This window comes from Pistacia vera, unplaced genomic scaffold, assembly GCF_008641045.1.
Source record: "Pistacia vera cultivar Batoury unplaced genomic scaffold, PisVer_v2 Contig73, whole genome shotgun sequence".
Lineage (NCBI taxonomy): Eukaryota > Viridiplantae > Streptophyta > Magnoliopsida > Sapindales > Anacardiaceae > Pistacia > Pistacia vera.
Genome location: NW_022196590.1, coordinates 215,415 through 243,349, shown reverse-complemented (window position 1 = coordinate 243,349; position 27,935 = coordinate 215,415). Strand labels below are relative to the sequence as shown.

General features: G+C 34.1%; 1 protein-coding gene across 2 annotated transcripts; it reads right to left on the bottom strand.

The window, feature by feature from the left end:
• LOC116115028 (sodium/hydrogen exchanger 6-like) lies at nucleotides 1-27,747 on the bottom strand. 2 transcript variants are annotated; one of them, XM_031401170.1, is made up of 23 exons: nucleotides 27,670-27,747; nucleotides 4,871-5,048; nucleotides 4,731-4,782; nucleotides 4,592-4,651; nucleotides 4,380-4,404; nucleotides 4,187-4,272; nucleotides 3,985-4,096; nucleotides 3,614-3,676; nucleotides 3,476-3,495; nucleotides 3,295-3,392; nucleotides 2,736-2,764; nucleotides 2,609-2,640; nucleotides 2,464-2,511; nucleotides 2,304-2,364; nucleotides 2,119-2,216; nucleotides 1,937-2,012; nucleotides 1,822-1,841; nucleotides 1,603-1,700; nucleotides 1,359-1,468; nucleotides 965-1,048; nucleotides 682-794; nucleotides 505-584; nucleotides 1-387 (listed from the first exon to the last, which is right to left on the bottom strand). In XM_031401170.1, the coding sequence occupies exons 1-23, from the start codon at nucleotides 27,703-27,705 to the stop codon at nucleotides 344-346; spliced, it is 1,623 nt and encodes a 540-aa protein (XP_031257030.1). In that variant the 5' UTR covers nucleotides 27,706-27,747; the 3' UTR covers nucleotides 1-343. The 2 variants fall into 2 exon arrangements, with proteins under 2 accessions (XP_031257030.1, XP_031257029.1); XM_031401169.1 differs by lacking the exon at nucleotides 27,670-27,747 and having other exon boundaries at nucleotides 4,871-5,186.
• Between the last annotated feature and the right edge of the window lie 188 nt (nucleotides 27,748-27,935).

Below are 27,935 nucleotides of genomic sequence, written 5' to 3'. Positions count from 1 at the left end.
AATAAAAATATAAAATGCAGACAATGGAACCTCTTTATATGTGTTACATCGTGTTGGTAAATATAGTAGGCAAAAATAATATTGTATATTTACTAGATCTTGTACAATAATCTGAGAGAGGTAGTACTTGGACATGGAACTTGTATGACTGACTAAGTGACTGTATTTTGCCAATATAGTAGAGCATGGAATTGGCCTCCACAGTAATGTGTGCATACCTCTAATTCAAGCTTTTTAACCACCTTTTTACCAATTAGCAAGTAGCATTGTACCACAATCATCCCCTATGTTTATCTACACAGTTAGCCCGTCTTGTTTCCTACTAGTATAATTCTTCTTTAACTTAGCCACGGAAGCCGCTGCTTCTGGAAATGGGCATTAGCTCATCTGCAAACCATCCAAAAACCCCATTCATTTCGAGCAAATATAACAGTAAAACATTTCTCAAGCACCACACTCCAAAAACCCTATCTTATTTTATAGGATGTGAATAGTCTTTCTCACCATCTTCATCTTCATCTCCATTTTGACTTGTAAAGAAAGGGGTCAGATAATTCCTATCTAATGCTGTGAATGATGCCGCGCTGCAGGACAAAAGTTCATTAAACAAATAACAATTATAATGTAAATGGCAAAAGAAAACTTTATGGTCACATGATAAGATAAAAATTTAGATGCTACCTCTTGTGGAATTCTTTAAGTTTCATCTTGAACCGGTTCCCTGATGATGATTCCTCGTTATAAGAATCATCATCAAAAGTAGGAGCAACATAACCGTTATTACCCTCATAGTTCTGAAACAAATAGTAGATTAGTAAATCACAAACTTTTGCAGATTTACTGGTGGCCAAAATACAAGCAGCAGTATCCTAATTCAGCTATTTGGTTCCTGTCAACCTGACCAGTTCATGGAAATTCTGATGTACATTAAACAAGGTACTAAATTAATTTTGGCAGCACTTACTTCACCCATAGGGATATCATGGCCATCACCTACAACTTGTAAAGCTTCCAACATGGTACCAGTTGAACCTCCAATTAGTAATACCTGAAAAATTGATTGGAAGCTTAGGTGTAAAAGAATAAGTGTCATATGTGAACTTGCAACACATTCAAAAATAGATACTTCGTTAATAAAGATGAGGCATCAACAAATGCCCAAAGTATAGCACATAAAGCACATGAAAAGTCAGACTAAAAGGACAAAGTCTTGAATTACTCTGATGTAGATAACTACTTCATACTACTTCGTATAATAAACGTAAGGGCGCCTTATGTAATAGTTTGTCAATCATGACAGAACAAAAAAAAAAAAAAAATCTGTGTAGTAATATAATGTTCAGGGGCAATCTACATACCGTCAAAACAACTATGGCAGTGGTGGCTGTGAATATAGTCTGGCCATGTCCTTCTGGGAGATCATGAACTGACTGCAAAGCAAGAGCAAACGCCATAGCACCACGAAGTCCTACAAGCCCATAATTCATTAGGATTTGGCAACACAAAAAATGAACACAACAAAAGATGCCTCAATCTGAAAATTAATTGAGGTCAGAAATACATAAAGTAAACCCCAAACTGTCAGACTTCTGCTCTTCTTACCACTATACCAAAGAGCTTTTTGATGTTTCACAGGAATTTTTCTGTGCGCAGGTCGAACCAAATTAACCAAATATGCACAAGAAAAAACATTTACTGCCCTGCACAAGATGATTGCACAACCTGATTAATGATTCCCTAATAAAAATTTGTAAAGAACAATAGTAAACATTGAAACGGCCTGATAAACTGTTCACAATATTCACAATGCAGCTTCTGTACCTTGCAACTATAATGAATAACTGAGATCAACATAGAGCAGTTAAGGAATAATAATAAAATCTTCAATAAAAATAAAAATTAAACATAAACTTTCTGATGCAGGACCCAAGGATACAATTGAGAAAAAGATGAATCCAACATGAGACCAACTATGCTGCTCCATGGCAATATCGAAGCCCATGTAAATAAATCTGAAAATTGAACAGGGGAAACATCAAGAAAGGTGAATTAGTTGCATACATAAAAGAAATCTTTTTAATTCCTTGATACTTAATAAAAACAATAAAGTGCACTCACACAAATGTCTCGGCCAATGATGATATCAAGTGGAAAAATGCCGATACAAATCGCTGAGAATTTTCTGACAAATTTGAGTATGTATAACGCTTCATGACCTAAAACAGAACAACATTTCTGTTACACGGCTTCAACACGTGATAGGTGATCATCATTCAACATTAAAATCATATATGTCTACTTACAATTCCAGTGAACAATATTGATACAATACCAGAGAGCCCAAGGCCTTCTGCAAGCATGTACCTAAAAGAGATAATTTTTATATTAAATTTGCAACATTAAGCGACAAAGAACCTAAGATGTTTCAGAACATTATAATGAATGGCCCAGGAAACTGCTTACGAGAAATAGGGAAAAAGAACAACGAGACAGCACTCCAAGTTCTGCAGGCTGAATGGAGAACAACAGAATGTTTTAATCAGGAATCTTCATATAATATTATATATCTGAAGAAATTTGATGAAGATAATATATATGATTTACTCACTTATCAATATCCAGACCAGCATACTTGAAAAGGTTCAGGGAATTAAGGTTTCAACAATACATTCTAAAGGCTAAAAGTTCATGCAGTAAACAACTGGATAATAAAAGGACTTGATTGAAAAGGATATCAAAGCAGAAGTAAATCCAACTCCAACACCTGCAAAGCAATATGTAAAACACTCTTAGCAACCTCAGGAAGAAAAGCATAAACGATAAGCTAAAATATCAACATAATGGCCCTTAACCGGGTATAAGTTCTCAATCTCCTTCAAACAACCTTTCTCAACTGTAAAAATAAATTCTGAAATCACATTTAATTATCTAGCTTAATTTCTGTAGCCCTGTTATTCAGACATTAACCATATAGAGTCTTCCACAAACTCAAACTCTAATCTCATATTTCAACAAACTCAAGCAAATCTTGTATTTCAAAATATCCTGCTTTAGTCTCACTCAAAGCATCTACCACAAAACACTTCTGAAACTCCAAAGAATCAGATATAATTTGTTACACCGATAGACATGAGAAAGCAGGAGATTCTCACAGTGATAAAACTTTTACCCAATAATATCAACAGACACACCAATATCAGGTTCAAAGTTTCAAAACTATAGCTGTCAATCATAAATCAAAGATTAATATAATAGCTTTTAGTAAGACAGCAGAAGAAGCAATTGAAGAACTACCTGCAGACATTGAGCCAACAAAGGTCTCAAGAAACCTGACGACCACCAGAAAGAAATTTTCCCCAGATGGCGCATGACTTCTCACTAGAGACATTGTCCTGTATACCAAGTACTGGTTGATTTAACACCGAACCTTAAACATGTTCTAACAGTTTATATTCGATGCAAATACTTTACAAACCTGTACAAGGATATTGCCATCTACCATCGGTTGCAACATGCAAACAAATAATTTGTGGAGTAAATAGTCTTGAGGATTAAACAAAAGATTTGCTTAAACAGAAAAAAAGGGACTTGATAACATACAAAAGAAACTTACTGCATCATTTAAAACAGATTCTCCAAAAACCAAGGCATACAGGTTCGTATCTGTGCCAAGTTCCTGCAATTAGGATCATCACATGTAAACATTACCTAATAGAATAAAGTAAGATAATTTTAAAAAAAAAGGTTAAAAAAAACATAGATGGTAGGCCTTATCCTTCACAATAGCTAGCACCTGATTAGGTAATTCAGGAAAAAATTTGAATTTATGTCCAATAAATCCAAAAAATATAAGACACATCACAGAAGATAAAGCTTAAGTATAATATTACCTCATAGTAAAATCTAAAAATTGAAGTTTCACATACCTGAAGCTTACTAGCACATAAATTTAAGTACTAAATAAAAAATAAGAAAGCACAGCACCTGAAATATAGACAACACAGTGACAGGATCTGTTGCTGATATAAGAGCACCAAACATAAGACATTCAACAAGTGGAAGCCTGTACATGAGGTACATAACGCCACCAAGGTAACTGTAACAGAAAGCGACAAAGAAAAGATAATGAATCAACTACTCGTACACAAAGATAAATATAGCAGTTTCTAAATAGAGAAGCACTTACACTAGGATACCCGTAACCATTGAAGATATAAAAGTTCCCAGTATAGCAAATGTTACAATGGCTCCAAAGTTAGAAAAGAATGGTTTCTGCCAAAACAAAATAAAATAAACAATCAGGCAATCAACTCAAGGCAAAAACGCAATGCATGCATTTAACTCATAGATTATATTGAGAAACAATGACAAATACTTACAGGTGCCAAGCTGAAGCCTGACTGAGTGCACAAAAAGGGTCAAGAAAAACAGAACTTGAAGAGCCAATTCAGTATAAAAGTAGTATGTAATGTACATGCATACATACACAAAATAAAATAAAATAAAATAAAAAAACATCCATATGCAATTATTAAACGAAAAAGTAAATGTCAAGAAATGAGTCACAAAAATCCAAGTTTAGTTAGGATATAATATGATCGGAGGCAACAAAAACAGGAAGAAGAATTCCTCGTGGAAATTGAACCATGTCCTGCCAAAGTCAAACAAGATATGACATAAGCACCTAGGCTTTCAGAATCACATCACAAAAACTAAAAAAATAAAATTACCTAATATTAGTTTCGGTATCAGAAATGTTAGCAAGTGCACCAACGAGTAAACCTGTGAAAAATCGAACAATCAGGTACAAAATTTAACCTAACTAAGTGGGGAGGTTCAAAATGGAATAAAATTGAAATAAATTAAAAACCTATGAGAAGAGAAGCGCTGGCTTCAGGGAGATAATAGAAGCGATGACGACGGAGAACGTGGCCGAGAACGAAAGAGAGAACAAGCATCATGATCTGAAGGAGTATGCCGACTCCGGCTGCTTGCTGCTCTTTACCTGGACTTCCTCGCGGATCGTCGGCCGGAGATATATGCAATGCCTCCATACTCGTGGAATGCAATTCCATTACCTGCATGACTAATCGACGAAGATTGATTTGTTAATTTTGAAACTTGCTCTCTTTTCTTTTATGTTCGATTTCTATCGTCAAATTCTTCTTCTTCAACTTGTTCTGATTCTCTTTGTTTCGCGTTTGACTCTTGCGCCATTTAGTAAATTACAGTTATTTCTAATGCATCCCTAAACTGTCCACTATTTATTGTAACCTCTATATTAGTTTTTAAAAATTACACTTTGCTCCTCTTCAGTTTCTAAATCTAGCCAAATAATAACCTTTACAAATTACAATCAATCCCAAAAAAAACAAACTTAATTAGCGGAGTGATGATCGTTAATTACAGATTTAATGAATTAATTAGTAATTCGGTAACATGCAGAGGACTTATAGATGGAAACTGGAAAGCATCCAAAGCTCGATATTAATTAGGAGGAGCTGTCCATTTGGGCTTTGGCCCAATAATGATATTAATTAGGACAAACTCTCTCTTTGGGCTTTGGCCCAATCTAGGAAATTGAATCCATTGTGCATAAATAAGTACAAACTTGTTTAGAAAGCTAGATAAACTACTAAGCATTATAATTAGAAGTAGGGACTTGATCTAAAGACCACTAATCAAACAAATTACACAACACAAATGCAAATTTTTGCTTCACTTTGAAGCATATTTTGTCTAGCCATTGGAGACCATCATCATGCAACACTATTTTTAATAGGCATGTATGTCTACTGATTTTCGTATAAGTATGTACAAATTTGGTTATAAAATTGCCTACGAAAATCATGAAATTTTAAATATACGAATCTATAAATTTTCCAGAATCAGCCAACGATTGGCGAGGTTGGGTGGAGCACGCTCATCGGCCTACTCCAGGCATAAACGGCACCATTCCACTAAGTCGTTCATGCTTCTGCCCAAACTAGGGAAAACTCTTAAGACATGGAAGTATGGAACGACCCTTTCACGCAAGCTGTTCATCCTCAAGTTGTTCATGACAAGAATGACTCGATTTCTTGTGCCCGTTCCCTATTATGGAAAATCAGAGATTTTTAGGGTAAATCTGGAACACTCATTCCACCTTCAAGAACAACCATTCCTCTAAGCTACTAAGCAAAATACATGTCTTTTATTAACCTTTGACACCAATTTACATTGGATACTCAAAATCCTTCCCCATTACAAGCATACAAGACATAGCCGATATACGTGGGTTACAACGATAGATTTATATCATGTAGTTAAATTGGATTAAAGTGGAGAATCAAATAAATGAAAATATTGGAACCATATTTCACTATATCATAGTAAATATTAAACAACAAAAAGAGACGCACCATCAGCTACATTCACCAAAGTCACCAAACCTGAAACTTGAAAGCAAATAGCCATAAAAAAAGAGTACACACTCAAACATAACCCTAAGAAAACTAGAGTACATTTGACAATTGCATGGGAAACGCTGCATGCATTCGTGGTTAAAAAGAAGGAAAGATACGTTGCCTTTAAGCAGCAGGGTACAGAGATACATAACCAAGCTTAGCTTTGAATACAATATAGGGCTTCTTCAGTTTAACCTTGTATTTGACCTTGATTGTAACTTCATCTTCTTCCCCATAAAGTTTCACCTAGAAACCACTTTGGAGTTGCTTAGTCCCAACAAAATGAAGCCAACCCACTGAAAGAACAGGCTTTCCATACCGGCCCCTGCGGACGACCAAGCGAAAGGGCCACTTGTGGCCTTCATCATCGTCCACCAAGATATCCAGATAATTCTGGTGTTCTCCGAATGGAGGGAAGGAACTGAGGCTTTTGGTTGTCACTGACAATCTATTTTCAACATCTGTCTTGGTGAGTTTCTTTGAGAAAATTTTGAAAATTGACATTGCTAATCGAATTGCAAGGTATGCAGAAATTAAGTAGAGAAAGTGGGAGACTGGGAGAGAGAGAGTTGATTTCTAAAGTCTTAATTATACTACTTGTGTATGTACATGTATAAATCAAGAAAAAGTAAAACGAAGTTAATTATCAAGTAATTTATTTATTTAAACTTTAATCTCAGCCATTAAATGAGCTGATTTCTAATTGTTTAGCTTTTTGTGTATGGATATATGTGTACAAATTGATAAGTAAGGTATAAGAAAAAGTTATCAAGTAATTAACTTATTTTAAGCTTTAGTATAGCCCTTAGGTATTGCATGCACGTACAACGGATATCATTCTCCCAGTGGTTAATTATAATCAGCATTTGTATTTAGTACTCCGCTACGAAAAAATTTTGGTACTGTTTCCATAGGCACTTTTTCTTACATATCTTGATGGAGATTGATATTCCTAATTTCTATTCTAGGAGTTGTGCATGCATATCTTCATATTGACTCAGAATATAAATTAGAGGTACCTGAAACTGATAGGAAAAAGACTTAGAAAAGAATCACATTCCAAAAGAAACAAATCCAAAACATTATTTTTCTGGTACCTGATACCAAGAACTCAGAAAACAATTTTCATACCAAAAGAAACGAAGCTCCTCCATTGAAAGAGTAGGCATGTCCGCGTGGGAAGGAGTTTAATGGTAGTAAAACTGATTTGATGATGCATTGAAGTCAATTGCATCTCTTGCTGAGTCCAGTGCGCCATTTGTTTAGCAGCAAACCCAAAAGGCTTATCTTTAGTTGTCTCTCTCACACTTGCTCATACCATGAAGAGAATGATGAGTGATGAGGCAATTGTATGGAAACTTTCAGCTTGCGAGACAATGGGCTCGGCCACAGTTATTTGCACTGACGAAGCAGGCATATTGACATCAGATCAGATGAAACTGACAAAGTTTTGGCTAGGTCAAGAATCCATTGAAGAAGACTCTTACAATGACATTGCCTCAAATAAATGAGGAAGAAGAATTCCTCGTGGAAATTGAACCATGGCCTGCCAAAGTCAAACAAGATATCAGTTTCGGCATCAGAAATGTTAGCAAGTGCACCAACGAGTAAACCTGTGAAAAATCGAACAATCAGGTACAAAATTTAACCTGATTAAGTGGAGGTTAAATTTGGTTAATTACAGAGTTAATGAATTAAATTAATTAGTAATTCAGTAACATACAGAGGAGATATTATTGATGGAAACTAAAAAGCACCCAAAGGTGGATATTAATTAAGAGGAACTCTCCCTCTGGGCTTTGCCCAACTATGATATTAATTAGGAAGAACTGTCCCTTTGGGCTTCAAGCCCAATCCCAGAAATTGAATCACTGTGCATAAAAGAAGTAGAAGCTTAATAAACTGCTGAGCAATGAGCATTATAATTGGAAGTAGGGAGTTGATCTAAAGACCACTAATAAAACAAATGCAAATTTGCTTCACTTTGATGCATATTTTGTCTAGCGGGTAATATTACGCTGACAAACTCTACACACTAATTTTCTCTTACAAACACAATATGTCAACTCGCAATTGATCAGTTCACAATGAGTTCCGTTTGCCCAACAATGAGTCTTGCCTGACCAAATGTGTGGTGACCAATTGAGAGCTATAATTAGGAAGAGTTAACCAATTCTAATAGGAAAAATATTAGGTCCACAATCCAATCTCATAACCTCTGACATGACAGCTTGTAGTTAATTAACTCACAAATGAGTCACGTCTACTTGCTATGGGTCCCACCTACTTAACCAATTGTGAACTGTCATGTCGGGGGTTATGAAAAAAAGTTGTAAGATTGGGTTGTAAACCTAACATTACTATTCTACTAATAACCCACAAAGTTTGTAGAATTGTAACAATTTGCAAACTTTTTAGGGTTACAATTCTACTAAGGATAAAGAGTGGCTCATAATTAGATCTTATAAAATTTATCTCACAACCTGACATGACAGCTCGCAATAAGTTATGTCTACCCAATTACGAACTGTTGAGTTAGAGTTATAAGAGAAAGTTTATGAAATTAGGTTATAAATGTAGTATTGCCCTAATGTATAGAAGAGGTTATTCTTGTCATTTCCTCTTCTACTAATGTTAGCGGACGTTGAAGGCTTTTATGCTCACCCACAATTGAATAATGAGGGTAATACTTCATGTCCAAAATCCCAATTCATAAAAGCTTTCACGTCTGCTAATACTTCTCTGAATTTTTTCTTTGTCAAAGATCACACTGTAACTTTTTAGCTTCAAACGAAGGTTTCTTCAGCACGTACAATAATAGTTTCAATACGTACAAATAAAAGATTATCATGTAACTTTTACTAATGCAAATGAATAATAATAATAATAATAGAGAATTATTAGAATTTCGATGATCAATACTGATTATGAAAGGAGACAAAAAAGCAATGATAATGTTTTTCACTTTAAATTTTTCCTTCATCTCTTTAATTTTAGGGTTCTAAGTCTATTTTTCTAATTGGCTCAATAGGAAGAGAAGAAGAAGATCCTTAAAGGAATTCCACATCATTTGGGTTGAGCTTCAAAGTTGTGAGTGGGAAATGGGAATTTCAGTTTAATTTATTCCTTCATCTCAATTCTTATTACAACAAACTACAAAAAAGATAAAGAAAAATCAAAGCTTAGCAATTATGAATCCTTTACAGCCCAACGTGCAGGATCTTGGGAATTGAATCTATAAATGCCATTGAATTAATTTTCTAATTGCATTTGTGTTAAGAAAATGAAGCACATATGTCCAGGCCTATTGGCTGATTCTGCATGAAATTGACCTGAGTAAAACATATTCCGTCAGCCATTCAGAAGGCTCTGGAAATGGACCAATTAATACAAATGTCCAATCCAGCTAGCCAAAATGTTGGCAAGCCCTTAGATGGAATGAATGAGGTAAGAGTTATAAGGAGGCGGTGAGTGCACCAAAAGCTTTGGGACCCATGATCGGGCGAGTTCCACGTATGCACCAACCAAAAAAAAAAATAATAAGGTTACATTTACACCACCTATTTATTTTTTCTTTATATATATATATAAAGAGTATAATTTAATAATTTAAATAACATACTCATCTATTTATTTTTTCTAATGAAACATATTAATATAATATATTTATAAATTTATTCCAACTAATCAAATATATTTTTATAAAGATTTCAAAATAATCTAATATTTTTAATAATATCAAACACACCCTTAAAAGCAGGGACTTGATCTAAAGACCACTAGTCAAACAATTTACACAACACAAATGCAAACAAACAGTTGTGAGTGGAAGTTGAGGCTCATTCCCCAATACATGAGAAAGTGAAGGAGATGACTTTATTTATTCACCAAGTCCAATTAACTCTTTTCATTCTGAAACCAAAAGAGAAAGCCTGGATGTAGAAAGAGGCCCTCTTCTGATAGACTTTTCTGTCCCTGCTTTTTCATGAAAATTCAATTGATATTCATGACGTTTTCACCTGTGCGCTTTATTTGCTCTTTCTTTCTTGAGTTAATCATACACCATTCAAGTTTGATAGAATAATAAAATATTGTCCTCCTGTGTTTTTTAAATAATAAAGGGTATCATTTATTTTGTTATTTTAGATAGAATTTTAGAAATAATATTAAGTAATTGAATATAGTGAGTATTACGAAATAAAATTCCCCATAGGTCTGCTAATTTAACTAAAAACCTCAATATATAAAAATTTTATAAAATAACAAAAATATCTCTATCCATCCACAGTGTCAGATTCCGACCACCACCACCGCAATCTGACTGAAAAATGGCGTTACAATGTAGACCGGTCGGAGCTGGCCGGTCGTGCGTCGACATAGCCTTTTTCGGCTAGATCCACCACGGATCTGACTGGAAAAGGCCAGATCTAGTCGTCGACAGCCGCAAAATACCAGATTTGGCCGTCAGCGACAACCAAAGATATGGCCATCATTGTCGATCAACGACGACTAAAACTGGCATTTTTCAGCTAGATCCACCGTGAATTTAACTGGAAAGGCCAGATCGGCGAATTACCAGCCAATTCCAATCGTTTCTATGTCGTTGTGACAGATTCCGGCAACCACCAACGGTGGTTGCCGAAATCTAACAACTATGGGTGTGTGGGGGTGTTTTTGTTAATTTTTAAACTTTTTTTCTAGGAGTGTTTAATTAAATTAATAAACTTAAGGGGTCTAAAAGTAATTAAAAAATAAAATAGTATTTCCCAAATAATTAAACAAACAGGTATTTAGGGAATAAGATAGGGAATAACCGAATAAGGTATGAAATATTAAAACAAACGCACCAAAAAATTCTCTATCGTTAAGTTTTAGAGTAATATATAAGTAATACTGCACTCACAAAAAACTTTATACAAAATCATTTATACAAGACAACAGTGTTAAAATATGATTAGATAAATTAATATAACAATCGACTTAACAAATAGATACTAAAATGATAATAAATGATGTGTCATATTACCATGACACTTTGTATAGAGTTTTTGTAAGTATAATATTATTCTCTAACATATATGAATGTTCTAATTATACAAATTATCCCCTACAAACTATGTGAAACCCTGTATGTTTGACATATCATCTATCATAGTTTTTAAGTTTATCCCTATAATAATACTAAGTATACAAACAAATCTTATAAAGATTTATATATAAAATAATGTGATAGAAAATAAGTGAAAAAGTAAATACGAAAAATCAAACTTATTATATTTATTCTTTCATTTATTTTTTGTCATATCAGTTTATAAATCACGATCAGTTTGTATACATGAGTTTATATAAAAGGTTTATATTTGAATAAAAGATGGTTTGTCATAATTTTATGTTCGTACTTCGTTCTCAACCAACTTTTTGCTTTCACACTAATAATGCCAAGGAATTTTGTTTTCAAAATAAAAGTAGTATCTAACGATAATAAATACTTTGACCATAAAAGTAGTATCCAACGATAATAAATACTTTGACCAGACCATCGTACGAATAATATGCAACCACATGGAAATAATATGCAACCCACATGGAAATAATATGCGACCCATGGAAATCAGAAACAGGTATTAGAGTGCCTCGAAAGAATAGAAGCAAAGGAGACAATACAATATAATACAAATGACAAGTTATCACCCCTCTCACGAAAAAGGATTCGAATACAAAAACTCTCACGCGAAAAACAAATACTCAAAACCCGAATTACTTGTAAACTGTAATCATTGCTCGCTTTACATTTAATCCTCTGTAATGATCAAAGAGATTAAAAAGGAGAAAATACAATCAGTGGATGTATGATTCTTTAAGCATATGAACCACTTAAAAAATCTTTTCGATAAGCTTATTTACATATTTGTATGTGTAGAGATAATTTGTACTACTAATACTCAAAAAATCATCCACCAATATCAATCCCTCCACACACAAACAAAGAATGTAAAGAAATCAAAAACAAAGACACACAAATTTTTACCGAGATTCGCTTATCCTATATAGGATAAACTACATTCACGTTCAGCTCAAGAAACTCAGGAGCTCGCTGCACCAAAGATTAATACAACCTGATACAAACAGATTCTAGAGCTTTTAGTCCTTGCAGCTTCACTGGCCATTTGGCCAACCTAATTCCAAAGAAATTTTCCCGGAAAATAAATTATTTTCTTGAAAAAAAAAAAAAAAACTTTGGGTACGTAGTCTTTGTTTTAATTAGGGGTGAGCACGGGCAGCGAGTATAATCATAACTTATGGGTAGAATCAGAATCAGTCTAGAACCAAAATTGTGGGGGTAGATTCCAGTTTCATTTTTTTGGAACCAATATTGTGCAGTTCTAATCCCGGTTCCTACATATAGAGGAACGGAACCTAGAAAAAAAACTGCAACGGGTACCCGACTTAAAACCTACTTGGAACCTATAGCTGGTACCTTATTTTAGAATCTGAGCTGAAATGAAATATCTGTAAAGAATGGGAGGTTTATTATAATTTTACATATAAAAACATTTAAAATGGAAAAAACTAAATTTTTACAATAGCCTAATTAAATAGATATACAATCATACTTATTACATATAAACTACACCACATAAAAAACTTTAATATATTATAATATATTAATATTAAATTTTGATTAATTAAGTGTATAATTAGAATTATGTCCAATTAAAAGTATTTTAATGTTGTTAAAAATTTTTTTTTAAATAAAATAATATAATTGATTGAATAATAAAATAATATTTAGTTATTTACTTCAATTATTAAGTTCTAAGTATATCATTATATTATAGTTAAATAATATTTTGCGGTGGTGGCCGGAACCTGACACTACGAGTGATGGGGGTGTTTTTGTTATTTTATAAAATTTTATATATTGGAGTATCATTGAACTTTCAAACCCATTTCTTGGCAATGTCCAGTGTGTAGTGGGACCTTGGCAATGTCCAGTGTGTAGTGGGACCTTGGCAATGTCCAGTGTGTAGTGGGACCTTTGACTTAAGGGGCTTGTGCTATGCCCACATACCACGGGGATGTAATTAACAAAGGTACACTAACCCACCTCATCTTTCTATAAAACACACTCTTCTCTCAGACTAGCTGTAAATAAGTCGAATAACATCCTCCGTGGGGCAGATAAAAGCTTCCAAATTACTCTCTCTTTGTCCTTCTAGCATTTCATCATGGACCGATTAATTTTCTCAAAGCCATTACCAAAAACAGCTATTGCTAAAAGGCTGTGCCTCCCCATAGATAAACTTAACCAATTTCCTCCTTTTGTGGGTGGCAATCGCTTCCAAAATTTGATTGTTGAGGATATGGAAGAGCAAGGGGTTCTGTGGAATCTTAGTTTTTCCGTGCAAGATAATGGGAAACAGCCTGTTTTAGCAGGCCAGTGGAAAGATTTTGTCAAGAGGAAGCAGCTTCAAGTTGGAGATGGAGTTCTTTTCTACATGAACATTGATGCCAATGGACAAGTCGCCTACAAGATGAGACCTTTCCGTAATTTTATGGGGGCCTGAGCTTTGTTGCATTTCCTAGTATTAATAGTGTTTCCCTTTTATTTGTGTGTGAGGGCTTTGTTTTGTTTTAATGTTGTCTACGTCTTTGCACCGCAGTGTATCATTTAGTTAGGGTTTTGACAGAGGGTGCCAATGGAGTTTGCTATATTAATTGTACTTGTTCTTATGCAATAAAATTCTCGCTCAATGTTCTCAATGTGTTTGTTGTCAAGTTTGTGAAAATATAGCTTTCAACAGGCTAGTCCAAAAAAGAGTGTATTATACATAAAATTAGTAGAAAAGAGAACTGCATGTGCAAATGAAAAAGATATAGGTGTGGTGGAACCGTACTGTTTGCTCTTTGAAACTTATGTAGAACTAGGCAAAACAAATTATATCATATTTACTTTGCTTTTGGAAACTTGATGTTGAGCAAAGTTATTCTTCTTTCGTTGTTCTTTCTACTTCATCAACATTCACCGCTCTCAGAGGTAATAAACTCTTCTCTTCATCCAGATCTCAAACTATTATCCAGGTCTAGCTATTTATTTTGCTTTTGGAAACTTGCTGTTGAGAAAATGTACTCATTTTTCGTTCTTCTTTCTTCTTTCTTTCTTTCTTCATCGGCCTCACAGGTGATAAACTCTTCTCTTCTTCCATATCAATCCTTATTTATGTATTTTTATTTTGTTTTCCTTTCTTTTTCTTTTAGGTTTTGAAAAGGGCAGTATCTTTATTTTTATTTTTTTTTTCTCTAAATTTTGTATGTCAAAATTTATATGGAAATCTATTTCTTTCGGCTTTTTAAAAGCTAGATCTAGTTTTTTTCTTGAATTTCTGATGGTATAATATTTGATAATTAATTCTTCTTTAAATCAGTTGAATTGTCTCTCACAAACGCCACATGTCATTACAATTTAAATTCAGCAATTTATCTTTTTACTTAGACTTAAGAGAAAAGAAAAATACTTTTTAAGAACTAGATCCTTATGAAATTTAGTTTTTTTCTTTAATTTCTTACATGAGTTTGATTTTGCTCAACATCTTTTGAATTTTTTCTATTATATAGCGATCTATATTCTTTTGGATTTCTTTTCTGGGTTTTTTTTTGGTTGAATTTCTGATCTATATTCTTGGGATCCCAGGTGAGTCACCGGCCACATTAAACAATTGTGTATAGTAATTTTATTAGAGTTCTTAATTTTATTATTTTTTTGTATTGTAAAGTTATCATTTTTTATTTTGGGGAATGGGGGCTTTTGCTTCATTCCCCAATTTAGGGGAATGGGGGATAGGTCCCTGGAAATCCTGTATAGCGTTAAGATGCAAATGAAGTAGTGAATCAGTAAATGATATGAAAATTCCAAATAAGATAATACATCATTTGAGATGTATTTTTTGAATAACTTTGGGGTGTTTAGTATTCCTCGTGAAATTTATTAATGAAGAGAAATATAATACTAATGAAACTTACATCCCTTGAGGTTTCAAAAATTAAGAACAAAAGCTTTAGAGCATGCGAAAACATCAAATCCGACAAAATCATCACTTACCCGGCTTTGACTATAAAATCTAATGGTCAAGTGTATGGTCCAAAGCAACAGGGTGGTGGCGGAGGATTTTATGAAATGTGAGGGGAGGTAGCGGATGATTTCTAATACTATGAGATTTTTATTGATATTTTCTTAAGGTTGAACAAAAATTCAACCTAAAAGGGCAGGTGGTAAGTAACTACCCCCCTGTTTGCCTGTTTGGTACACTGTTCAAATCTCTCTCTCTTAGTCTCTTTTATGACCTGACCCTCCATTGAAAGGTATTTCAGAAACAAGGGGCATTGAAATGGGGGTTTTTATTTTAGCTTTAATACGTACAGAAATAATATAGGGTAATCTCTCTCTCTCTCTCTTTGACCTCACCCTTCCTTAAATTGGTACTCTAAGACACACTTAATAATATTAAAAAAAAAAAAAAAACTTGCACGTAACATTAGTAACAGGGATTAAAATATGACTAAAAAATTCTACTAGACTGGAGGGGCATAAACTAAATATCGGGGACAAAAGAAATAGTAACGTGCCTGGTGGCCCTGGTCTATATAGAAACTGTGGCACGGGTGAGCCAGAGCGAATGGAAAAGGCGGTTCCATTGATTAAAAAAAAAGACAATGAAAAATGAAATTAAAAAGTGTACGGAATTCCTAGTAGTCTATGTGGTCTAAAATAGAACAGACAATAACGACTGTTGCAGTTGAATCAACCAATGAATAACCGACAACACGAAACCACTCTGGTTTTTCAAAACCACTATTTTCTACATCAAACCCACATTTGTTTCCGTTGCAGTTGAATCAACCAATGAATAACCGACAACACAATTGACGAAACCACTCTCGTTTTTCAAAACCACTATTTTCTAGAGTTTGAAGTGTACGTATCTGCAATTAATAAAGTTTGTGGTACTTGCGTCGGTACTTTGTCTCGACCCAAACAACGAGCCTACTTATCATCGGATGGTAACTTATCATCCTAAAATTACCTCAATGGTAGGAATAAGATACTAGGTTCCTTTTATGGAAAGATTCCTTTTAGGTGGTTATTTTATTATTGGTTTTATCAAATTCCTTTTTCTTTTACCCTTTTTTAACCCTTGTCCTAACTAAGTATGATTTTCAAAAGGTGGAATGTTTTGCTGATAGAAAGTTGAGGACACAAAAAAAAAAAAAAAAAAAATCTAAAATTTAGTGATAAGGAAATAATGTTATTACTAATAAGGTAAACGTAAAAGAGGGGCATGCAAACAAATTATATAAGTTAGCTAAGCAAGTTTGTTTTAACAACAGTATAATTAGTAAAGATACATACATTTATTTTTTTGAGTTATGGGAATTAAATTTTATTGGCAATAAATAATGGAAATTAAATATAGATATGAAAACAGAAAGGGGTCCCTTATAAACCTCATTCATTTAATCTCTCTCACAATTAAATCAACTTTTCTTGGTGGGTTGCATTACATGAGCATTGATTTCCATTCATTAGTAAAGATATGTTTGTGGCTATGGAAGTTAAACAACAGAAGAAAGAGAAAGGATATGTTTGTGGTAGTTGGGTGGGAACCGGTGAGGGAACTTCCGTGGATTTGGATGCAACACGGCAAATGCCCTTCTTCTTTCTCCACAGTGTTATTAAAGCTGATTATTGCAATTCAAAATGACAACACTTTGGGCTTTATAAAAACGTCACCGTTTCACTATTTGTCTAACAGGACTAGCTTTTTGAAAGCTATATTATCACAAACTTGAGATCAAAGAGCTTTTAGGATGCAAACGCTATAGTCGAAACAAATAAATATGATAATTAAAACAACACATTCAGAGAGAATTTCATTGAATAAGAACAAGTACAATTCATCATCCTCTCAAGCTTACTACTTATTTTCGTATTCTCAAACAATACGAAACCCACTGTAATTAGGAAACTCCATTAGCACCCTGTGTCAAAACCCTTATTAAATGGTACCATTACCACAGACTCCACAGTGGTGCAAAAAGCTAGACAACATTAAAACGAAACAAAGCCCTCAAACTCACAAATAAAAAGCAAACTCTAGCTTGGAAACTCTCTTAACACTGGGAAAATAGAAGTAGGATATGCAATAAAGCTCAGCACTAAACATAATGACGGAAAAGTCGGATCGTATAGGTGATTTCCCCATTAGCATCAATGAACCTGAATAATTCAACTTCATCACCAATTTTAAGTCCCTTTCTCCTAACAAACTGAACCCAGTCACCTATTAAAGACAGACACAGTCCTTTTTAAAAACGGGGTCAATTATTGAAATGCATGTGAAGGCAGAAAAGCAAAATGTATTTAAAATGGTTTTTATTCTTCTTTTTGTACTTGTCCATGCATTGCTTACATCATATAAACTTTTCGTGCTACGTCAAATTTCGTGCTTTGTGCAATGGTGCATGTTGCTGTCGTTGCCAACGTGGGTCACTTCATTCAGTTCATTTCTTACATCAAATTATCAAAAGCTTTTTTTTTTTTGAAGAAAATATTTTAATTTCCAAAATTAAAGGAATCGTGGTATCTTTCCACACCTATTTTAGTTGGTTATAAAACAATAATGATACGGACACCGAGATTTTTACACCGAAATATTATATCGGCTTACGTATAATATATCTTTGATTTTTTTAACAATTTTTTTATAGTGAATGGTCGTCCATCAAATTTGGATAATCGTTCACTCACATGGATGTCCTTCCATATTATATGGACGAGGGTTCATATAGCAGGGACGAGCATCCTCACTTAATGGACGTCTGTTCATAAGTAAAATAGAATAAACTTTTTTTTATAAAAATTAAGGACGGTCATCCTTTTATTTTTGATGCCCGTCCTTAACTAAAATATAAAAATAAAATAAAAAATTGGGATAACCGTACATAAATTTTAGACGATGGTCCCTTAAGTTTAGACGCACGTCCATACTTTCAGAAAAAAAAATCATTGATTTTGATCAACTTGCAGTTTGTTTGAGAGAAAAGCAAAATGTGTTCTGCTTTGGTTTATTACCTCTCCTTCCTCTTTCCTCTTCCCTCTTATGAGATATTTCAATATCCAATCTCCAGATAAAACAAATATCTTCTGCTTTAGTTTTTCCTAAATATGGAAGACTTGAGCTTTTATATTGGAGTCATAGGTGAGCATAAGCAATTTCTATCTCTGTACGATTTTTTGTATATATATATATCTATGCTGAGAAAATATGCATGGTCATATATGTTGCAGGCAATGTTATTTCAGTGCTGGTGTTATTTTCTCCAGCGCAAGGTCTTAAATTTTAATTAAGCTTCTGTTATATATTTACTCCCTAAATTATCTTTTGGTAATTCCAGTGCAAAACAGCCACTCTTGGGATCCTGGATGTGGGTTTTTTGGCAACAGTGATTCTCGTTACTCGGTTAGCTTTGCAAGGAGAATTGCGTATTGATGCCTTAGGCTTCATTTGTGCAGGAGAGTTATGTATCCATGGCGAAGAAGCCGAAGAAGAGCGAAGAAGGTGTTTTTTTTTTTTTAAAGTATGGATGGACGTCCATTCCAAACTTAAGGGACGGGCATCCATTCTAAACTTAAGGGACGGGCATCCATTCCTAATGGACGCCCGTCCAAACGTAAGGGACGGCCGTCCCCAAATTTTTTTTTTTTTATTTTCATATTTTGGTTAAAGACGGGCGTCCCTTATTTGCGGATGTCTATCCAAAATGAAGGGACGGTCGTCTATAACGGATGAACGGCCGTCCCTAATTTTTATAAAACAATTTTATTCCATTTTACTTATGGATGAGCGTCCATTAAATGGGGACGTCTGTACTTGGTATATGGATCCTCGTCTATGTGAGTGAACGGTCATCCAAATTTGATGGACGACCGTTTACTATAAAAAAAATTGTTAAAAAATTAGAGATGTATTATACGTAGACCGATATAATATTTCGGTGCAAAAATTCCGATATCCATAGTATTATTGGTTATAAAATTGACCACACCTATTTTGCCGACACTGGGCTCCACTTTACACATCATCTCATTCCAACCGCACACCAAATCACAATAACATGAGGAGCGGTCTAACTCACTTCCTGGTGTGCTGTGTCCACGTCATCATGGTTTTAGGAAATTGCCTTGGATCTGATCTGGTACGAGTCATGGGAAATTTCAGATGACTGGTTGTCATTGAAATTATCTTTTCTTGCTGGTAATAAGAGAGCTTGTCAAGGGCTCTTCTTTTAAAGCTAAAATGTTAATATGAAAAATCACACCTTGATCGTGACAAAATTGAAATAGATATGTACGTGATTAACAAAAATCACCGAATGAATAATCTCAGAAATTGAATCATTGTGCATAAAAGAAGTAGAAGCTTAATAAACTGCTAAGCATTATAATTGGAAGTAGGGAGTTGATCTAAAGACCACTAATCAAACAAATGCAAATTTGCTTCACTTTGATGCATATTTTGTCTAGCGGGTAATATTACGCTGATAAATCATTTTTACTAATTTTCTTTCACAAACACGATATGTCAACTTGTAATTGGTCAACTCATAATGGGTTCCGTTTGTCTAACAATGGGTCCTGCCTGATCAAATGTGTAGTGACCAATTGAGAGCTATAATTATGAAGAGTTAACTTATTCTACTAAGAAAAATACTAGGTCCACAATCCAATCTCACAACCTCTGACATGACAGCTTGTAATTAGTTAACTCACAAATAGGTCTCGTCTACTTGTTATGGGTCCTACCTATCTAACCAATTGAGAGTTATCATGTCAGGGGTTATGAAAAAAAAGTTGTGAGATTGAGTTATAAACCTAGCATTACTATTCTACTAATAATCCAGAAAGTTTGTAGAATTGTGATAATTTACAAACTTTGTGGGGTTACAATTATACTAAGGATAAAGATTGACTCACAATTAAATCATATAAATTTTCTCTCACAACTTGACGTGATAGCTCGCAATAAGTGATGTCTACCCAATTACGAACTACTAAGTTAGAGTTATCAAAGAAAGTTTATGAAATTAGGTTATAAATGTAGTATTGCCCTAATGTATAGAAGAGGTTATTCTTGTCATTTCCTCTTCTACTAATGTTAGTGGACATTGATACTGCTTTTTTATTTATTAGCCCCAAAAAGTCAGGTTGTAATTGTATAGTTTCTGGATTCTCTTTCTATAATTATATCTCAGCAAATCCTGACATTAACAATACAATACGTAAGCAGTTATGGGTAATGATCGCTCAGAATCCAGACTTTGTTTCCTTCCCAACTTCTCTTTTCTCTTCTTTTCTTTTCCTACAAGCTATTACTTATTGTTGGTGCAGACGTGGAACTCTCCCGACCATGGGTCCCAAAGCTTTTTGGTGCACTCACCGCCTCCTTATAACTCTTACCTCATTCATTCCATCTAAGGGCTTGCCAACATCTTGGCTAGCCTGGTGGTCCATTTCCAGAGCCTTCCGAATGGCTAAAGGAATATGTTTTACGCTGGTCCATTTCATGCAGAATCAGCCAATAGGCTTGGAAATATGTGCTTCATTTTCTTAACACAAATGCAATTAGAAAATTAATTCAATGGCATTTATTGATTCAATTCCGACGGGTGCAGGGATTTTCAAAGGTTCTATCCCTTCACTCACATGCTTTTTGTCTCTACCTCACTCTTTAGGCATCACTATATCAATGTCTTCATATGTTCCCTTTGAATATTGACAGCTCTCTTAGAATTGACAGCTCTCTAGGGGACCTACACGCAAAGAGTACTACGAAACACCTAAAACTAAAAAGGGTTCTTTATATATAGATAAGGACAGCTCTTAAGTAAATACAATGAACCAAATACACAACACAAATGCAAATATGCTTGACTTTGAAGCATATTTATTGGCCTGGTTCAAGAATGTAGTGGGAAAGGATTGAATAAGCGATGAAGCTGTGTAGTTTTATAGTATCAGGAGGTGAGGTCCAATTTCATTCTCATGTACAGTACTAGCCGTGGTCACATTTTCCAAGGTGAGGCTTTCCTTGGATTGCCTTGCCCTTCATTGATTCTGTAAATTGGAGGGTTCAGACTGTTGTTCATCTCTATAAAGGCTAATCTGATGGAGAAAACTTTAAAGTGATAATTAACATTTAATGGTGATGAGCACTAGTCCTTATAAACTCATGTTCATTCCTGATAATTCTTCCTATCAAACTTGTTGCCAACTGCTTTGCTTCTCTACCTTTACATAAATTTCGAAAGTTAAAAAGAGTTTATTCTTCTTTTAAACCCGTCATTCCTGTTAATGTATTTTGCTGTCTTAATTTGGGTGTGAGTGTAGGGACATCACTCTACTAGGTTCAATTCATTAAGACCTGTAATTAATGCACCTAAAATTCATAATTAAATAAGGAATTATATGGAATCTTAGATTATTATATAATAAAAATTAATTTTGAATTACATAAATTACAAATTTTAAGATCACAAATTGAATCACAACCACCCAAAAGTTAAATCTAATGGCCTGCATAATAAATAAAATGAGATATTTGAGGTGCAAAATATTAATCCTTTGATGTCATGGGGCAATCTGCAAACACGTAGACACTTGTCAGCGGAAGCGGCATTGAGTAAAGTGATGATGTAAGTGGAAGCGCTATCAATCAAACGTTGAATTGAGTGTTTTCTCTCTCTAATAATGAGTGGGAGTTGAAACTCATTCTCCTATTTTTCACGTGTAAAGGTATCCATTCCTCGAAGTCTGCAACATCTTACTCAAGTGTGCATTAATTTTTCTGACCTTAGCACTCGATAAACCTGGTAGTTTACCAGTCAAAAAACATTTTTTTTTTCCTGTAATTGTATGTATCTTTTCAGAGTATGATCAGAGAGAAAGAATTACAGCAAAAGAGAGTATGATCACATAAACTTTTTTCCTGTAATTCTTTCTCTCTGATCATACATACAATCAAAGAATTACAGCAAAAGAGAGTATGATCAGAGAGAAAGAATTACAGGAAATACACTATAAATCTTTTGATGAGGATCTTGTCGCAACAATTACAGGAAAAAAGTTTATGTGATCATACTCTCTTTTGCTGTAATTCTTTCTCTCTGATCATACTCTCTTTTGCTGTAATTCTTTGATTGTATGTATGATCAGAGAGAAAGAATTACAGGAAAAAAGTTTATGTGATCATACTCTCTTTTGCTGTAATTCTTTCTCTCTGATCATACTCTGAAAAGATACATACAATTACAGGAAAAAAAAAATGTTTTTTGACTGGTAAACTACCAGGTTTATCGAGTGCTAAGGTCAGAAAAATTAATGCACACTTGAGTAAGATGTTGCAGACTTCGAGGAATGGATACCTTTACACGTGAAAAATAGGAGAATGAGTTTCAACTCCCACTCATTATTAGAGAGAGAAAACACTCAATTCAACGTTTGATTGATAGCGCTTCCACTTACATCATCACTTTACTCAATGCCGCTTCCGCTGACAAGTGTCTACGTGTTTGCAGATTGCCCCATGACATCAAAGGATTAATATTTTGCACCTCAAATATCTCATTTTATTTATTATGCAGGCCATTAGATTTAACTTTTGGGTGGTTGTGATTCAATTTGTGATCTTAAAATTTGTAATTTATGTAATTCAAAATTAATTTTTATTATATAATAATCTAAGATTCCATATAATTCCTTATTTAATTATGAATTTTAGGTGCATTAATTACAGGTCTTAATGAATTGAACCTAGTAGAGTGATGTCCCTACACTCACACCCAAATTAAGACAGCAAAATACATTAACAGGAATGACGGGTTTAAAAGAAGAATAAACTCTTTTTAACTTTCGAAATTTATGTAAAGGTAGAGAAGCAAAGCAGTTGGCAACAAGTTTGATAGGAAGAATTATCAGGAATGAACATGAGTTTATAAGGACTAGTGCTCATCACCATTAAATGTTAATTATCACTTTAAAGTTTTCTCCATCAGATTAGCCTTTATAGAGATGAACAACAGTCTGAACCCTCCAATTTACAGAATCAATGAAGGGCAAGGCAATCCAAGGAAAGCCTCACCTTGGAAAATGTGACCACGGCTAGTACTGTACATGAGAATGAAATTGGACCTCACCTCCTGATACTATAAAACTACACAGCTTCATCGCTTATTCAATCCTTTCCCACTACATTCTTGAACCAGGCCAATAAATATGCTTCAAAGTCAAGCATATTTGCATTTGTGTTGTGTATTTGGTTCATTGTATTTACTTAAGAGCTGTCCTTATCTATATATAAAGAACCCTTTTTAGTTTTAGGTGTTTCGTAGTACTCTTTTGCTGTAATTGTATGTATCTTTTCAGAGCATGATCAGAGAGAAAGAATTACAGCAAAAGAGAGTATGATCAGAGAGAATTCAGAGTATGATCAGATACATACAATTACAGCAAAAGAGAGTATGATCTGATCAGAGAGAAAGAATTACAGCAAAAGAGAGTATGATCTGATCAGAGAGAAAGAATTACAGCAAAAGAGAGTATGATCAGAGAGAATTCAGAGTATGATCAGATACATACAATTACAGCAAAAGATACTACCTATGAAAGAATTACACGTAATATTAACCATGAAACCGAGCTAAGAATTCTTTCACACCGGCCGCTATGTGTGCCAACAACACTATAAATATACCATCTTCATACTCGTTTTACCATCCCTCCCTTTGTGGTTCTTAGCATTATAATGGAAGATCTAATTTTCAGCAAAAAATTACCTAAGACAGCTATTAACTATAGGTTATGCATCCCAACCAGAACACTTCAATTTTTTCCTCCTTTTGCAGACCGCCTATACGTCCAAACTTTGATTGTTCAGGATATGGAGGAGCAAGGGATTTTCTGGAATCTTGACTTTTACATCCAGCCGGAGGGGCATCCAAGACCTGTTGTTGCAGGACAATGGGTTGATTTTGTAAGGAGGAAGCAGCTTCGAGCAGGGGATAGAATTATGTTCTACCGGATTATGGATGCTAATGGGGAAGTCACCTATCAGATGAGACCCTTTCGCAACTTTATGGGGGACTGAGCTTTATGTTACACTTGCATTTTCCTAGTAGAAGTTGGCTTTGTATTTATTTATATTTTGTTGTAAGCACGGTCTTTGTGGCGAGGTTGAGTTTGAGAGTGGCAATAACGGCACATGTTTGACGGTTGTAATAACGGCACGGTTTCAGAATTTTTTTTTGAATTTTTAAAAACAAAAAATAATAATAATAATACCCAACTTTTGCTTTAATGCTCTCCACATCTCCCTTCTCTGTTTGCCTAATAAATAAGTCCACCACAAGCGCGGACACAACACAATCCTCATTTTTATACTCTCTTTTCTCTCTCTCTCTCTCTCTCTCTCTCTCTCTTTATACAAACATTAGCATCTGGTATAATACAATTAAGCTATCAAAGAGCTCTCTTTTTCACTAAAAGCAAGGCTCTTGCAGTTTTGATCCTCGAAATCAGGTACTTTTTTTTTTTTTTTTAGTTTTCTTGTGTTTTTCTTGATGGGTTCTCACTCTTTTACCTTGTGATCTTGCTTTTGTATCTGGGTTACGTTGTTGTTTTGGATCTGTGTTTGGTCTGCTCAGAAAGCTGTGATTTTTGTGATCAAGATCTGGTTTTTGTGTTCATTCGAGCCTTGATCATGTTCTAACCGTTGGTTCTGATGATTTATAGTTTCCAGATTAGGTAGTTGAGGTTTGTGTTCAAACTGCATTACTAGACATGGTGATTTAATTCACTGATTTTATAATTTTTCTCTGGTGATCCATGAATATTATATATTTATTTTGCTCTCTTTATCTGTCTGAGTCTCTTTTATTTTTTCTATTTTTGTGCTGGCTGCATGTTGAATTTGGTTTTATAATATTATCTGCTGATTGATGTTAAAATTATATTGAAAATTGTAGTAAAACATGCAAGAAAATGACAAACTACTGTTTTAGAATAATCTTATTAACGTCTACAGTTTTAGAGTATTGGGTTTGGGTGAAAAGTTTTTGTGAGGTGAAACAAAAAAGTTAAAAGAAATCCTTTTCTACCATCTTTGTTTTCTAGCTCTTGTTTGTATGTGAGGAAAGGGAACTTCCTTTCTAAACCACACAATGCCTGATCTATAAAAATGAATGACCTCCATCATTCATGGGATACAATTAAATATTTAAATGTATCATGCATGGTATGTTAAATATGTGTGTTAAATTAAAATATGTTTTATGTATCGTATATCATGTATTTAAATATATTATGGATTGTTCATGTATCTTATACAAAAGAAAGTTAATTAAGTTGCTAAATTAATTATTATTATTTTTTTAATAGGAATCTCTTTGACTCTTATTTTTTTAGATCCTATTTTGGTATTAACTTATTATATGTTTATTGGATTTGAAATCCAAAACGTTAAGAAATAAGATTATGGTATTCAATTATTTCAAGAGACTGAAGAAAAGTCCAGCAAAAAATATTGATGAAGACTCTACTGATATTAAGGTTAATCAAACCCCATTAGAAGAAGAAGTCTCACAATAGCGACAACAACACCAGAAGCTCAACCTTCAATCAGAATGTTCAATTTAGATGAGCTTAAAATTGACCCAAGATTGAGGATACTAATAACGAGTTTTGTTGTACTAAAAAACAAAAAATAAAGTTAAAAGAGCATACTTATTGAAAGGTTTTGTCGACCTCAAGATCAAAACTTTCTTCTCACTAGTTTTTTGAGATAAAAACCTTGGGTCCGCCACGCAAGCTGAACTATAGACAACACAGTGACAGGATGTGTTGCTGATATAAGAGCACCAAACATAAGACATTCAACAAGTGGAAGCCTGTACATGAGGTACATTACGCCGCCAAGGTAACTGTAACAGAAAGCGACAGAGAAAAGATAATGAACCAACTACTCATACACAAAGAAAAATATAGTCGTTTCTAAATAGAGAAACACTTACACTAGGATACCAAAGTTTGACAAATGGGCTTCTTGGGGCCCGAAAGCCCGTACTCTCTTATCTATATCCTTCATTGCTTTGCTTTAGGATTTGAAAGCCCATGTTGTAGTCTTAATTTAAACCTAATCATTTTTCTCCATGTCAAATACCTTTCACAAACTTCTATTTATTTATGATTATTAATCTAATTTCATTTTTAATATATTATCTATAAGTCTTTTATGCAATGTGATGTATATATAATCAACCAATTACAGTGTTTGTTTATTCTACTCTGTTAATGGTGTCGAATTTTCGTTCCTCATTATACGAAAATTTTTCAATTCCTATATACAAATTGATGAGGTCAATTCCTATATACAAAAATTGAACTTTGATCTCGATCCGACGTTAATCTCATCGCAAATCTAATCCTCGAAAATGCTGCTCAGGCTTGAAATCAAGTGAAAACTTGCTCAAAGATTTGGGTCATTGAATTTCTCTACACTTCCACAATTATGGAGGAACATTGTTGGCAGTCTAATTCAAACTAATGTCAAGATCTCAAGATCTCAAAATGATCTCCAAGTAGTTGTACGTACACATAAAAATGATTCTTTGTTTTATATTTTTTGTTCTAGCTTTTCCATAGTTGCTATCCATATGAGTAGAGGCCATATTCTGATTGAAAATTGTGGGCAATATAAAACATATTCTTTTCCTCCTAATTATGTTCAGTTGAGAAGTTTGGTCTGATACTCTTTTTCTCCTGAAAATCTTAATCTTTGATGAGCTTTCTCTAACAGCATATTCTCCATCAGACGACCAAACGAACCCTAGTGCTGAGCCAAAGGACCTATTTCTCCATGCCAAAGCGGTATATATGATGTACTCACCATCTCCACCGACGACAACAAACCTCCCATTCGGATTGTTGTTTTCTACAAGGTCATTGATGCTAATGGGGAAGTCACCTGTAAGATGAGACCTTTCCATAATTTTATGCGGTACTGAGCTTTGTTGCATTTCTTACTTTTATTTTCCTAGTATTAAGGGAGTTTCCAAGCTACAGTGAGTGTCCTTTGCTGTCTAGCTCAAATACTTTAACAATTACAATGTTTGCCTCCATACTCGTGGAATGCAATTCCATTACCTGCATGACCTAATCGACGAGGATTGATTTGTTAATTTTGAAACTTGCTCTCTTTCGTTTGTTTTCTATCGTCAAATTTGAAAACAAAATTTCATGTTTGTGCGAAAAACTGATTACTTGCATCAAATGCAAGCCCAGGAATTAAATCCAAGAGAGTCATCATGGGGCAATCTACAAACATAATTAGGTTAACCGTGGTTACATTTCCTATCTTCTAATAGCGGATGATCCTTGGA

Excerpts from the sequence above, each read along its gene's own strand:
- LOC116115028 (XM_031401170.1), bottom strand. The coding sequence starts at position 27,705 with ATGCAGGTAATGGAATTGCATTCCACGAGTATGGAG. Across the intron at positions 3,393-3,475 it reads ATGGCAATATCCTTGTACAG|GACAATGTCTCTAGTGAGAA; the intron begins GTTTGTAAAGTA and ends CTTGGTATACAG. Across the intron at positions 2,512-2,608 it reads GCTGGTCTGGATATTGATAA|CCTGCAGAACTTGGAGTGCT; the intron begins GTGAGTAAATCA and ends TTCTCCATTCAG.